The sequence below is a fragment of the Empidonax traillii genome, unplaced genomic scaffold (assembly GCF_003031625.1).
Source record: "Empidonax traillii isolate 1590-97213 ecotype Southwest subspecies unplaced genomic scaffold, ASM303162v1 scaffold999:size350973, whole genome shotgun sequence".
In the NCBI taxonomy this organism is placed as follows: Eukaryota; Metazoa; Chordata; class Aves; order Passeriformes; family Tyrannidae; genus Empidonax; species Empidonax traillii.
The window spans coordinates 118,917-132,166 of record NW_020956192.1 but is presented as its reverse complement, the minus strand read 5'-3'; the positions used below and the strand labels follow the sequence as shown (position 1 = coordinate 132,166).

Sequence of the window (13,250 nt, the reverse complement as noted above, 5' to 3'; positions counted from 1 at the left end):
GGGGGTTTGCAGCCAGCTCAAATTACTGAGGGTACATGACAGAGCAAATTATTTAGGTAATGAAGCTGAAAATGCAGGAAGATTAGAATATTATATAGTAAAATCATTCCTTGTTAATTCAGTTTGTGATCAGATATCATGTTGCTTTAAATACCACATTACATGCAGTACCCTTGTTTGAGTCAATGAATATGTATGACTGTGTCACTGAATATGCATGCCTGCTAATTTAATCAATATACTCACAAACAGCACTAGCAGGGATGTCTGGCACCAACTGCAGCCCTTTAGGAGCAGGTTGGCCCAATTTGTCTGAGTATCATGTTTGTGTCTGAGCCCTTCTGGATGAGCAGCAGAACAGTGAGGTGGGGACAGGTGAGCCACGTGCAGGGAAGGACCTGAAGCCTTTGCTGCACTCAGGGAAGGGGGTGACTCCTTGAGCAATGCCCCCAGATGCAGGAGGTGGCAGCTGCCGCTCTGGCTGTTGTGTGTACCCCACCTCCAGCCTGCAGGAGAGCCCTCAGCTCAGCCAGCACTTGTGCTTGGCTTAGCATGCTTCCCCCAAAAGTGGAGCCCAGAAGGACCTGCAGTGCCCACAGGGGTTTTAAGGAATACAGACCAGTGTGGCAGACTCACCAGGATGTGTTAAGTCCATCTTTGCTGAGTGGAAAGGGAAGGTGTGTGTCTGGAATTGCTCTGCCCTGGGAGCTGTGCCAGGGAACTCCTCAGCGGTGCCAGAGCACACAGGCGGTTGGGACCCCTTGTACCAGGGGGAGGGAGCACTTCCCACACAGGTTTGCCTTGCCAGTAAATGCTAATTTTTAAATTCAGAAGTAGAGGCAGTCGGATTCACCTGACTTTCACCTTCTAGAAGTTAGGCTTGTAATTAAGGTATCATTACATTCCTTCACTGTTGAGTGAAGAGGAGGCATCTCCACTCAGGGGCTCATTTTGCTTGTCTTGAATAAAATGAATCATGCCCTTTTTCCTTCTTGCTTTCTCTTTCTCCCTTCCTTTCCTTTTCTCTTTCTTTCCTTCTCCCTTCCTCAGCACTATAGAAGCAGACAAGACAATTAACTTCAGTCAGTCACCCAACTCTAAAACAGCTCAGGTCAGCGAGGTGAATCTCACCTAAAAGGCAGGAATGGGAACCAGTATTTGCTTCCACTGAAGAGCCCTTCCCAGGATACCAAATCTGAGCTTTCATACCTGTTGTGAATTGGGAAAAAAATGTTATTTGTGTGCATGTACAGTTTTAAAATAACAGTGTGAAAGCAGGAGGAGGAACAGAAAAATCCCTTTTCTACCCCAAGACAATGAATTCACTAGGAACAAACATTCATTCAGACACATTAATGGAGGGGGGGAAACTTCTGGGTTTGGAAAATAATTTTTTCTTCTGAAAAGTGTGTTCTTTGGGGTGGGCTGGTGATGCCCTTTGCTGTGCTGAGGCTCAGTGTGTTTAAGTGACAGAAGTGGGGAGAAGGATGCCCTGTGCTGTACTTGGCTGCACAGCCCTGAGCTGAGTCTGCCCAACAAGTTAGAAAGGAAGGAATTCAAGATGGTGAGCTCGTGCAGAGCATTCCCTTACAAACACAGAATGGGATTTTCTTCCTTCTCTGCTGCTCAGACTGGACAAGGAATACAGCAGCATTTCATGGGGCAGGAATGAACTAAAGGGGAGGGACTCCAAAAAGGCAGGCAGATGCAGGGAAACTGCTCCAGGTGTGGGGAACAGCCTCCCCTGGAGCAGGAGGCAGTAAGGCCCATTCTTCTGTTTCAGGGGCCAGGAGATGTCATGTAGTGCTGTGTGGTGTGTGGTAGGCACGTTCCCTGGCAGTGTGTTCTGAGCACACCAGAGCAGCTGCAGACTGCTGCCATGTGCACACTGCACGGACAAGAGCAAAGGTTCAGGGGCAACACACCGGGGTCTTCTCCCTGCAATACTTGGGCTCAAGCTCCTCTTCTGTCTGATTTTGAGCAGATAAGAGTCCACACTCCTTTATCCTGCTGTCAAAGGAAGATCATCTGACATTACAGAAGGCAAGCCTGGTGATAGGATAGCTCCAAGAGAAGGCCCATGAGCTGAGAGGTGGTAGTGGGTGTCAGAGACTCTTTCCTGTGGAGATGAGCTGGTCTGCCATCAGTCTGTCGGGATTGCTGCCCCCAGCCCTTGACTGGCCCCTTCCTCTCAGGAGCTGTTCCTCTTGTTCCATGCCTGCAGTGGGGCTCGGAGCCTGAGCTCGCAGTTGTTGCTCCTGCTGGTTTGTTTGGGCTTCTGTTCCTCCTCACTGCTGCCTTTGGCACAGGACAGCCTTGGGAGTGTTCTGGAGCACTGTTATTTCGGGGTGTGAAAGAGTCTTAGGCCTTTAATCTGGGAGTACAAACTACATCTGTCACCTGGGTATCTGTGGCGGTTTCTAAGCAACCACAAGAGTTTATTTTTTTCTGCAGTTCGTATTTAAGAAATAATTTGCTCATGCATGAACCAGAATCAGCCTGAGCACCACCCCAGGAGACAGAAATTGTAAACTGTAATTTAGGCTAATTCTAGTCTAAAGCATGAATTAGAGTATTTTATGTAATCTTGAAAAATATACTATATAAATAAATGTAAGCACAGAACAGGTACAATTAATTTGAGCACAGTAGGAAGCTTTAAGTAACTCTGGGAATGTGAGAAACCAAGTCGGAACATATTCTTGACATGTAAAAATATTTCCCACCTGCCTTGTTTGCATAAGAACAAGGTTTTAGCAAGTACATATTTGCATGTCAAAGTTAAAAGTGGGGAAAATATTTTCACCCTTGTAAGAAAAAATGCATAATCTTGGCACAGGCAATTTGCATTTAGTGAGTTGAAAGTATCTTAAGTCCTTTCATGCTGCATGGAAAGTGTATGAACGTGCCAGGGGTTCCATCTCCGTGAGTGCATTTGCAGAGGCCCCACGTGGAGCAGGAATTGATCTGATCTCTCTGCATTCATCTGGCCCACAACTGGCTGTGGCAGTGCCAGTGACTGCTGCTGCTGACATCATCCGCTGGCCTGTGTGTCTGGCAGTGACACAGGACTCGGGGCTTTAAATGCCCTCTGCCTAATTGAAGGGAAGTACCTTGAAGGTGTCAGTTTGGGGAAATCTGGAATTTTAAAACCGCACCTGGTTTGGTGCCATCGCTCGTACAAACCACGGTGGGCGAATGCTGGCACAGCTGGAGCCTGTGCCTCTGCGGGGATTCTCTTCTGCCAGTAAAGCATCCTGGAAAATGCATTGGGGACTAATTATGGCACCTTTAGACTATTACTAACCTAGCTTTAGGCCATCACTTTGAAGGCATGGTGCATTCCTTCAGAAACCCTCTGCAAATGTCCTGTTGCTTAAGAAACAGGGATTGCATGCACAGGCTTCATGGGTGATTTAACTAACGTGCTGGAGATGGTAGATAAACCAGATCCAATTATATCATACCTCTTCAAAATAAGGCAGTAATTATGTATAGAAATGTGAAATGTAAAAAACACATTGCTGTGGAGATAAGCCTTGTGAGTGCCCTGTCCAAGGAGCTGCACAAGGCTGCTGATTCACTGCAGCAGGCACAGAAATAATCCTGGGTTGGAAAGGCACCGCTGGGATTTGGTGGAGCTATTCTGGAATTTGCCCACAGGATTGCTCTCTGAGTTTGAGCTGCACATGGTACAGATTCAGAGTTCCAGTGGATTCCAGCCTGTGCCTCAGTTTGTGGATGTGAGGGGGGCTGTGCTGCCCCTTGTGCTCCCAGCTTTGTTCCTAAACACGTGATGCTGCAGTAATAATTTATGTAACACATTAATGAACCAGCATACACATTATTTTCCCCTTTTATTAGTTCACTTCCTGCTCCGTTGTGTTTAATGTGTTTGCTGAGAGCAAAGTGAAATCAAAACCATTCTGAGGGAAGAAGTGTTTCCTTCCTTAAGTGTCCTGAGCAGACCTTTTGATTCAGCCTGTGGTTTTGTCACTGCAGGGATGGGGGGGGATTAAAGGTCAGGAATACAAAGGTCCTTGCAGTGGAAGCAGGTGCAAGTGGTGTCCTGCTGTATGAAAGAAAATACCCTCAAGCTGCAGTGAAGTGAGTGTAGTCCATGGCTGTTGGGCTCTGCTTTCCCCAGCACACCATTCCGTTTCACCTGCTCTTGGGTTCCTGGGAGCAAATCAGTCCCGTTTGGGTGCTACTCAGCTGCCCCCATCCTTGCACATGGTGTCACCTGGAGAAGTTTTGAAGGAGTATTTCAGCACAGTCAGTGCTCTGGTACAAGTCTTGTGCTCTTCTGCTTTATAATTATCTCATGCTTTGGGCCAGATCCTGAGTGCGGTGGACTGGAGCACACAGGAGCACTACAGGATGATTCTTATTTAATAAGAACCAGCCAGTGAGGGATTTAATGGCATGTAAAGTGCAGTGTTTTTAGGAGCAGACATGAATTTTTGAGAGCAGTGTGGAGTACAACTGCAGTTAAGCTGCTGCACTGTAAGACAGTAGCATTAGATGGGATTTTACGTGTTGTCACAGCCTGGATAGCTGACCTGGATGAAATAGGAGCTCTGTTCACCAGACAGGCAGCTGGTGAATGGATTGCAGTTCCTCAAGGAGGTGAACAGCATTGGCTAACGTGTCACAGCCACGGGCACAGCACGAGGTGTTTGTCCTGCTCGCACTGACGGGTCAGGGCCCTGCTGAGCTTCATCCCCACACCCCTGCAGCACAGGGGGCTTTCCTGGGGGCTTTCCTGGGGGCTCCAGTTCCCTCCTGGTGGGGGGTGTTTGTGAGCACATCTAGGCACATGTAAATGTGCTGTTTGATAGGGTGAAGCAGTGCCTTCACACGGCCCTGTCCAAACAGACTTGCCAGTGAAATGCTGCAGCCAGGGCCCCAAAAGAGGGGCTGTTCTGGGCATGCAGGAGTGCCCTCTTACACCTCCACACTCAGATGAGAAGGTGCTTGATTTAGAGATAGTCACACACTCAACTGAGTCCAGTAGGTGTGACTCTGTGTATGAATCCCAGCACTGAAAGGAGGCTTTCAGACTTTACAGCTGTGCAGCATTTTCTGCAGTGAATGGACTCGAGTGCTCTGTGTTCTGTGGTAGATAACTCACAAATACGTGCTGATGGTTCCCTTTCTGATCAGATTCAAGAGTTAGGGATTTTTCATGCAAAATGCAGTTGCTCTTCACCTCATTCCTCCCCTGAGGAGTGGCTGTGGGAGCTGGGTGGCCCCTCTGGGAAAAGTGGTGCATTTGATTCCAGGCAGGGCAGACTTTAAAACTGCCTGCTATGATCTCACAAGAATACGGCTGGAAGAGACCTTTCTAGTGTCATCTTAGCTCTTTGGCCAAAATGTGAACTCTCCTACTCTTTTTGGCTTTGAAATGCTGATTCCAGCCTTCTTGTGGGTTCTTAAACACCTTCTCAAATGACCCATTTTAATAACCCAAAAGCTATTATATAACGAGCAGCCATAATTTAGTCCAAAGCTCTAGGGGATCCTTGCAGTTCAGCAATGAATAGTTAATGCAGTATAATGTTTAGCAGGTTATTAGTTTTCACTGTACAAATGCTGATCAGGGAATGCTTTTATAAGGTGTTTAAAAGAAAATGTAATTAACTGGTTGCGTGCTTCTGTTGCAGCTCAAATTGAAATTATTCCATGCAAGATCTGTGGAGACAAATCATCAGGAATCCATTATGGTGTCATTACATGTGAAGGCTGCAAGGTAAGCTTCTAAAATATTAAGTCTGAAAACAGCACTTAGCCCTTCGATAGTGATTATTTTCCTTCCTTCTTTAAAGAGCAAGCATTGGGCCTAAGTAGGATCAGTGGATTCCATTTCAAAGAACATAAAACTGTTGGGGATTCTGAGGCACTGATTTTAAATAGTACATTTCTGTGACACACACACCTGCACTGCCACAGATTTCAGGACAATCCTCAGGCTCCCAGAGTTGTGCTGTGTGTGCTGTAAACTGCCTTTCTCTGAGTCAGCAGAACAGGTACAGGAGGATGATCTGCTTCAGGCAGAGCAGCAGGAGCCAGCTCAGTGGGTTCAGCCCAGGGGGAGTTGGGCTTTCTTGCCTCTCCCTCTCTGGTTTTGCTGTGTAAAGTGCTGTGAAGCTGTGCTGGAACAGGTGGGAGCTCTGTGCCCCTCGTTTTGGTTTGTGCTCAGCTGCAGTTACCCATCCATTCTCTCACCCAGGAGATGGTGTTTGGTGTCCAGCACGCTCAGGTCCTGCTGGAAGCAGTGCCTGTTCCTGCAGTGCAAGCACTGCTGTGGGAGGTTTGGGCTCTGGATGTTGTCCTGGACCCTTGGTAGCTGTAGTGAACAAGGATTACACCAGGAGCATTTCTGTTGTGTTCAGCGTGTCTGTCACAAGCAGGAGTTAAACTGCACAGTGCCAGGTGAGAGTGGAGTGCAGCTGATCAGTCCTTCTGATAGCAGTGCAGGACGGCAGCCCTGGCTCGGGGTGACACAGTGTGCACAGCCAGGCTCCAGCGTGCTGCCCTCCTGGTGCGGGTGCATGTTGCAGTCCCCTGCTGGTAGGTTCTCTCCTGTTAATCTACACTTCAGGTGTGAGGAATTTGTGGCAGTTTTTAGTCTGCTCTCCTGACGTGGTTGATACCACAACCCCCTCTTCCCTGCATTCACATTGTGAAGATTTCTTCTGTGGTTTTCCAAAGGTTTTTATGTTTTCAGTAACACATTGTCTGAGCCTCGTGGAAGTATTGGTAAGAAGGAAGGAAAAAGAATAAATTTAAGAACCTTGGAATGATATGGGAAGAGCACCTTCTGCCCTTTCTGACTGGTGTTGCTATGGAAAATGCCAGAAATGCACTAAAAATGTATTGATGACAAAGTGGTGAGTTTTTGCAGGTTTATGTGGCTGAGCAGCCTTTATCAAATATCAGCTGAGGGAAGTGGCAGATGCTTGCAGGGAGAGTTCTGCTGTGGGACTGTCTTGTCAGAGGAGTTCCAGTTATGTCCAAGGTCTGAGACCTCTTCAGTCCTTCGATGGTGTGGGACCTGGATAAGTGAGAGGCTGCCTGGAGATCCTGGCAGACATCCTGGCACACAGACACAGGCTGGGGTGGTGCTCGTGGTGGTTGCTGTGGGGCAGGAGGGGAGCAGCCCCTGTGCTCACACTCCCCTGGGCACTGCAGGTGAGCCAGGGCTGCCCATGGAGCGTTCCTCTCTCGGAGTGGCTGCTTTTCCAGGAGTAAATGCAGGAGAAAGGCCCTTTGTGCACCCCCAGCAGTCAGAACTCCAGATGTCTGTCTGATAGTGAGGAATGTGTGAGCAGCTCCTTACGTGTCAGGACAAAGGCTCTTCCTTGGCTGTATAAACTGCAGGGCTGAGGATCCACTGGCACGGTCAGCTGGTGGGAAGGGCAGAGGGCAAGGCAAGCAGGCAGGTGTGCTGAGCACACTGGAACACGTTTGAACCTCAGGGCACACTGTGCTAAGGAAAACAGTGGCCCTGTGGATGAGTTTGGCATTTTGTCCCTCTCTTGGAAGAGCACGATAAAGTTTTACAGGCATACAAATTCAGGCAGAATTTAAAAGCCAACGAATATCAACTTAGTTAACTGAGTTCGTTTCCTTTCAGGAGAGAAATAACTCACAGCTCACTCTTAGTGCCAGACCCCAGGTGACCTGCAGGTGGTGACAGACAGGGCAGTGCTGGTGGGCACAAGTCACAGCAAGAGAGTTGAAATGATCGTGACCCAAAGGGCATTGAAATGCCCCGCTGTGGCAAATGGATTCTGTTTGTGCTACGCTTTCACAGCAATGTCAACAAAGTCTCACCCAGCAGAACTATTTTGGCTGGTGAAAAGGTTGGCATAGCTTGGCCTGTGCCAGAGGAGCCAGGTGTGTATTGGAATGGTTTTTTCCCAGCTTTTCTGTGGCTGTGATGCTGCAGGTTGGAGCATGCTTGCATTGCTGCTCACGGTCTGCTAAACCTTCCCTGGCAACGAGGGCTTGCTGGGAAGACCCAGCTCCCAGTGCTGTGCTCTGACTGGAGCCAGCAGTCCCAGGGCACTCAGGGTCCTGCCATCCTGTGGATCGGGGGCAGGAGCAGGGCCTGAGCCGGCAGCAGGAGCAGATGTGCTGCTGCCCTCTGCAACCAGCCGGGAGGGAGGGACCTGCAGGCACCGACAGCAGCAGCAAAGCGGGGCATTCTCAGCTCCTGCTGACTGTCCCTCCAGTTTGGTGTGAACTTTGATGTTACTCAGTACTAACATTAACTGAAATGTTACTGTGCAAATACTAATAACCACCAGAAATACAACTTATTTAAAACCTGAAGGGAAGTTTTAGTTTCAAAGAAATACTTTGCAGTTCTAATGTGTATCCTGTGTGGAATCACAGACCAGCTCAGGGCAAATGGACTGTTGCTGTTCCTGTAGCTCTTCTGCAGGTCGGCAGCCCTTGCATTTCAGAGTTGAAAATTTCCTGACCGTTTTGTTTTTTGTTATATTGCATTTCACATGACTAGAACTGAAGATTTGTGATGAAACCCATTAGTGTTTTTCGAGAAGTTTTCGTTTCCTCCCCTGCTGTGATGTTGCTGACAGTTTTTATGAAGTTAGTGGCAGTGTTTTGCACAAGCACCATTGAGTGCTCCCAACCCATCAGCCTATTTAGCTGAATTTGAATATGCCTTTAAAAAGATAAAATTTAACACCTCTCCTCCCCACAAGTGAAATATTAAATTTTTAGCCAGACTGTGTTTTACACTTCATCTAGGAGGGCTCCTGTGGCTTATTAGAGAGAAAATACATTTTAAAAGAGAGGGTTCTTTTTTTTCTGACCATTGCTGATATCCACTATGCAACATATAACTGGGGGAAAAGGAAGATGAGATGAATCACATAAGGATTTCACTCAGGAGCATGGATGAGGAATGACAAAGACTGTGCCACAACTCAGCAGTAGAAGTCTGTTGTGCTGTGTGAGAGTGGGAATACTGTTGTGGGAGCACTACTGGAAAAGCTGCCATCTGCATGGAGCCCCTCCTCAGCCAGGAGCTGTGGAACCCCTTCCCAACCTGTGTCTGTGGGAGGGACCGTGCTGGGTACCCACATCCCTGCTCTTTACTCAGAGCTGAAAGTGGGATCCAGTTCCAGGCTGTCAGAAAACACCCGAATGTTTCAAGGGGCATAGCAAGGAATTCAGTTTGAAATGAAGTTTGTTAATGACCTGTGTAATTTACCTTGATTCCCAGATGCAGTTCCTTGCCGGTGCAGTCAGCAGGGTTGGTTCATGCCCAGCTGCCCCACGAGTGCCTTGTGGGATCGCTCCCTTTACCTGACTCTGCCCAGCTGGTCTGGCAGAGCCACCCCAGGGCACTGCTGGGCACTTCTCCTGCTCTCACAGGTTCAGCAGTGCTGGCTTTCATCACTTGTGTCTTTTAAGACCAAGGATGACCTTGTCCACTGTAACTGCAAAGAACATCTGGGTTCATTACTGCAGGAAACAAGACCTGGTGTGCTGTCCCTGCCCTTACTGCCTTACCTTTGTTTGTTGATAAACACGAGCTCACTCCTGTCTTTATTACCTGTGTAAACCTGAACATTTTTGCTCTGTTTTCAGGGGCACTATAGCTTTATTATCAAGTATTCTATTAACATAGTTTAGTAGACAATATTGTCACAGTGCCCTCCTCCCTTTACAAGTAAAATATTTGCTCACTTTTGTAAAGGGTTAAAAATCCCATTTGAATGCTAGCCTGTCTGTCGTATTACAGTGCATTTTTCTGATGTTCCTTTGAAGAAAATCTGCGGTGGTTTGCTTTGGAAAACAGTAAAAGAATGACTCCCCCCCAACTAATTGTTAATTGCTCAGAATATTGCAAAACTTAATGATACGTGGAAGTCTTTAAGTATTAGCCATAAATCATGGGATTATGAATAAGCCTTTGTTGTCACAGGCTCACACACAGTCATTCCAAACCCTGTGCCATTAGGATGCAGCAAGGCAGCTGTCAGCTGTTTTCTTGTAATTAAACAGCCAATGAGCAGCTAATTAAGACATATGTGTATACAGAAGTGGAAGTGGGTATGTTAATGAACTGTAGGAATCAATTCATTAAATGAAAATTTGTCAAAAGACCAAACATGAGCTCAGCGTGGCAGCCCGAGCCGGTGGAGGAGCTGGGCTGTGCTCTGGGACACGGCAGGCACTGCTGGGTGAGGAGCAGCTCAGACACCCCCAGCTCCCTGCTGAGCCTCCAGCACCCAACTCACCCAAACTATTAATAGATTCTGCAAAAACTGCTATTTACATTTCAAAGGTCCTTCCTAACGAGTTGTTATTCAAACTGACTCGCAGATGAAAAGTTCTTGCGCCCTTTTTCCCCCCCAAACCTGATTTCTTGGCAGCCTATGAAAACCCATAGATTGTGTTGAGTATAAATAGGAGTCTGAAACGCAGAGATGAGGCTGGGGCTCCCAGTCTGCTCTGTTCCTGCTCTGGCAGCACAGCCGTGCATCTGCACAGAGAGGGGCCGTGCAGAGCTGTAGGGAGCGGGATCTGTGTGCTGCCACCGGCAGGGGCTCTGAGTGTCCAGCAGCAGCAGCAGGTCCTGGCGCTGGGGCTGCCCCTGTGGGGTGTGAGGGGCTGCCCCGATGGTGCCAGGGAGGGCTGTGAGCACCCCTGCCATTACAGGCCTTGCACAACGCTGGTGCCTGCATGGGCACCCAGCGCGCATCCACCTCGTCTTCCTGCGGGCACTCACAACCAGCTCCAGGCCTCGGGCAGGAGTGAGGGCTGGAACAGCCCAACAGGCCTCTCCTCCTCAGCTTTTAATGAAGGGCTAAAAACAACCTGCAAAGAAATTGTACTCCTGTCTTAGGGGCTTCCCCCTGGGTCTTACTGTATTTGTGAGAGCACAAGGACCACCAAAAGCTTGGAAAACTCACAAGGGAAGGACAGCAATGTAGAACTTGGAGAGCACGAAACCCTCAGTTGACCTTCACTGTAAATTCACTCCCAAATCTCGGATACATGTGTTTCTGCGCTCTGGACAAGTTTAGATTAGTTTCTGAAGTTTGTGGCAAGGTGGGTTTTTCGTTTCTTTAGCTCCTGCTGATCTTTTCATGGGGTTTGTTTTTAAAAGCACTTTGCTGTATCTCTGGTTTGTAAAGTGTAAGTGCTTTAAAAGGCCCGGGTTTCAGGCAGTTCTGCTCTACTGAAAATTTAGCTTGAAGCTGTAACTTAGCTGATACATGGTACACTAAAATGTATTGAGCAGCTGTGTCTCTAGGGAAAATCTGCAAAAGGAAAAAGCCCAGTATTTTCTCCATTATAATACTAAAAATAATCCTCAGCTTGACAAGACTATTCTTAATAAAGAGAAATATGCCAAAGTGGCAGCTCAGACTCAGTACGTACCTCAGCTCAAGGAGAACTCAGATCCTGGAGGTGACTGGGACACGTTGATTAAGCTGACTCCCAGGAGCTCGGTGGTGGCAGAAGAGTTCATGCAGTTCCTCTCTAAGTGTGTAATTCAGTGCAACTGGAAAGGTGTCTGGAGAACTGAAATTTGTGGGGGCTGCTGCAGAGCCTTGATCAGTCAGCCACGGGTCAGCGCAGTCCCTGGTGCTGTTCTCTGGTGGATGGTGCTGCTCTTGCCCCTGTACCTGCACTGCAGTGACAGTGCCTGTCATGGTGCTCTCAGAACTGAAGGGGAGCTCTCTGGCCTAAGAGTTCCTGCAGAGGGATCAGTTGTGATGTTGGAGTGGTAGAAATTTCCGTGGTATTTCAGGTTTTCTTTAGGATGAAATGCACTCAATTGGAGCTCAATATGTGCAGTACAATCATCTCACTACTGACAAACCTGGGAAAACAGATGAAAGTTCAGTCAAACAGAAACAAAGAGCAGGATAAAGGGGTGAGAAATAATGTACAGGAGAACAGGATTGAAGACAGCACCAAGAATTTCCTTCTTTTTTTTTTATACCCCATGTTTCCCCAGTAAAGCTTTAATAAAAGGGGCCTGCTGGACCCAGACTGGTGCCCTCGTCCTAAGATGGAGCAGGGGCTTTGTCTCGGTGTTTTCCCAGTCTCTGTGTGCAGGCAGTTTGTTAGGAAGTCTCTCCCTTCAGACTTGCCATGCAGCAGCCCTTTCCCTTGTTTGTCTCCCCTGGTGTCTGGACAGAGTGTGCTGTGCCGAGGGACTCCAGCCTGCAGCCCTCGAGTAAACAAAACATTGGGAAAAGTCCAGCTTTAATTAAAAGGTGCCCAGCCTTGCCGAGGAACTATTTTCTTTGCAGCACTGTTAATTAATCCATTATGTGCCAATGCAAAACTGAAATAGTGTGCTCGCTGATCTCAAGTGCCTCTTTAGAATGACTCCATCTTCACAGAATCCTTGTGAAGTAGCTCTTACACACAGAGCAGCTTGTGTTAGGGCAGTCTGTGGCTGAAGGATGACCTGGAGTTCAAAGCAGGCGGTGGCACAGCGGGTGGTGACACGCACCGCTCCCGGGGAGGCAACAAAGCTGTGTGGAGCCTCCCAGCACTGCCCTCCCTTGGGCATGGGGTTACTCAGCAAAGACATCCTGCAGAAAACGTGGGTTAGCTTCCCCCCTCCCTAAGAGTGTAAACCCTGCCCCCAGTTGGGCAGAACCTCAGCTGGCAGCATCAGAGTGACTCACACAGAGCAGCGAGGGGGTGGCACTGCCAGGGCACCTCCAGTGCCGGGGCACTTCTGAGCCCCTCACGAGGAAGGCTCTGAGGGGCTGGAGCGTCTGCAGGGAAGGGAACGGAGCTGGGAAGGGGCTCAGCCTGGAGAAAAGGAGGCTCAGGGGGGACCTTCTGGCTCTGCAACTCCCTGACAGGAGGGGGGAGCCAGGGCGGGGGGTCGGGCTCTGCTCCCAGGCAGCCGATGAGGAAAAGGCATCTGATTGTGGCAGGAGAAGTCTAGTTATCAGGAGAAACTTCTTCACTGAAAGGGTGGTCGGGCTTTGGAGCAGGCTGCCCAAGGAAATGGTGGAATCACTATCCCTGGAAGTGCTGGAAAAGGCACGTGGATGTGGCCCTTGGGGTTTAGGGGCAAGCACAGTGGTGCTGGGATAACGGATGGGCTCGATGATCTTAGAGGTCTTTTCCAACCTTAATGGTTCTGTGAGAATATAAAATTCCTTTAAGAAGTTGCTCTCTGTGGGAGACAGTGCTCAGCATCGTGCTGAGTATTTTTAAACACGTACATACAT

The 13,250-nt window shown here is 48.5% G+C and overlaps 1 protein-coding gene across 2 annotated transcripts in view; it reads left to right on the top strand.

The window, feature by feature from the left end:
• RORA (RAR related orphan receptor A) overlaps positions 1-13,250 on the top strand; it is a 64,704-nt gene that overhangs the window by 38,632 nt on the left and 12,822 nt on the right. For both annotated transcript variants that reach the window (XM_027903904.1, XM_027903903.1), the window contains exon 2: positions 5,667-5,752. In XM_027903904.1, coding sequence (XP_027759705.1) covers positions 5,667-5,752 — 86 coding nt within the window. The remainder of the gene's footprint in view (positions 1-5,666; positions 5,753-13,250) is intronic.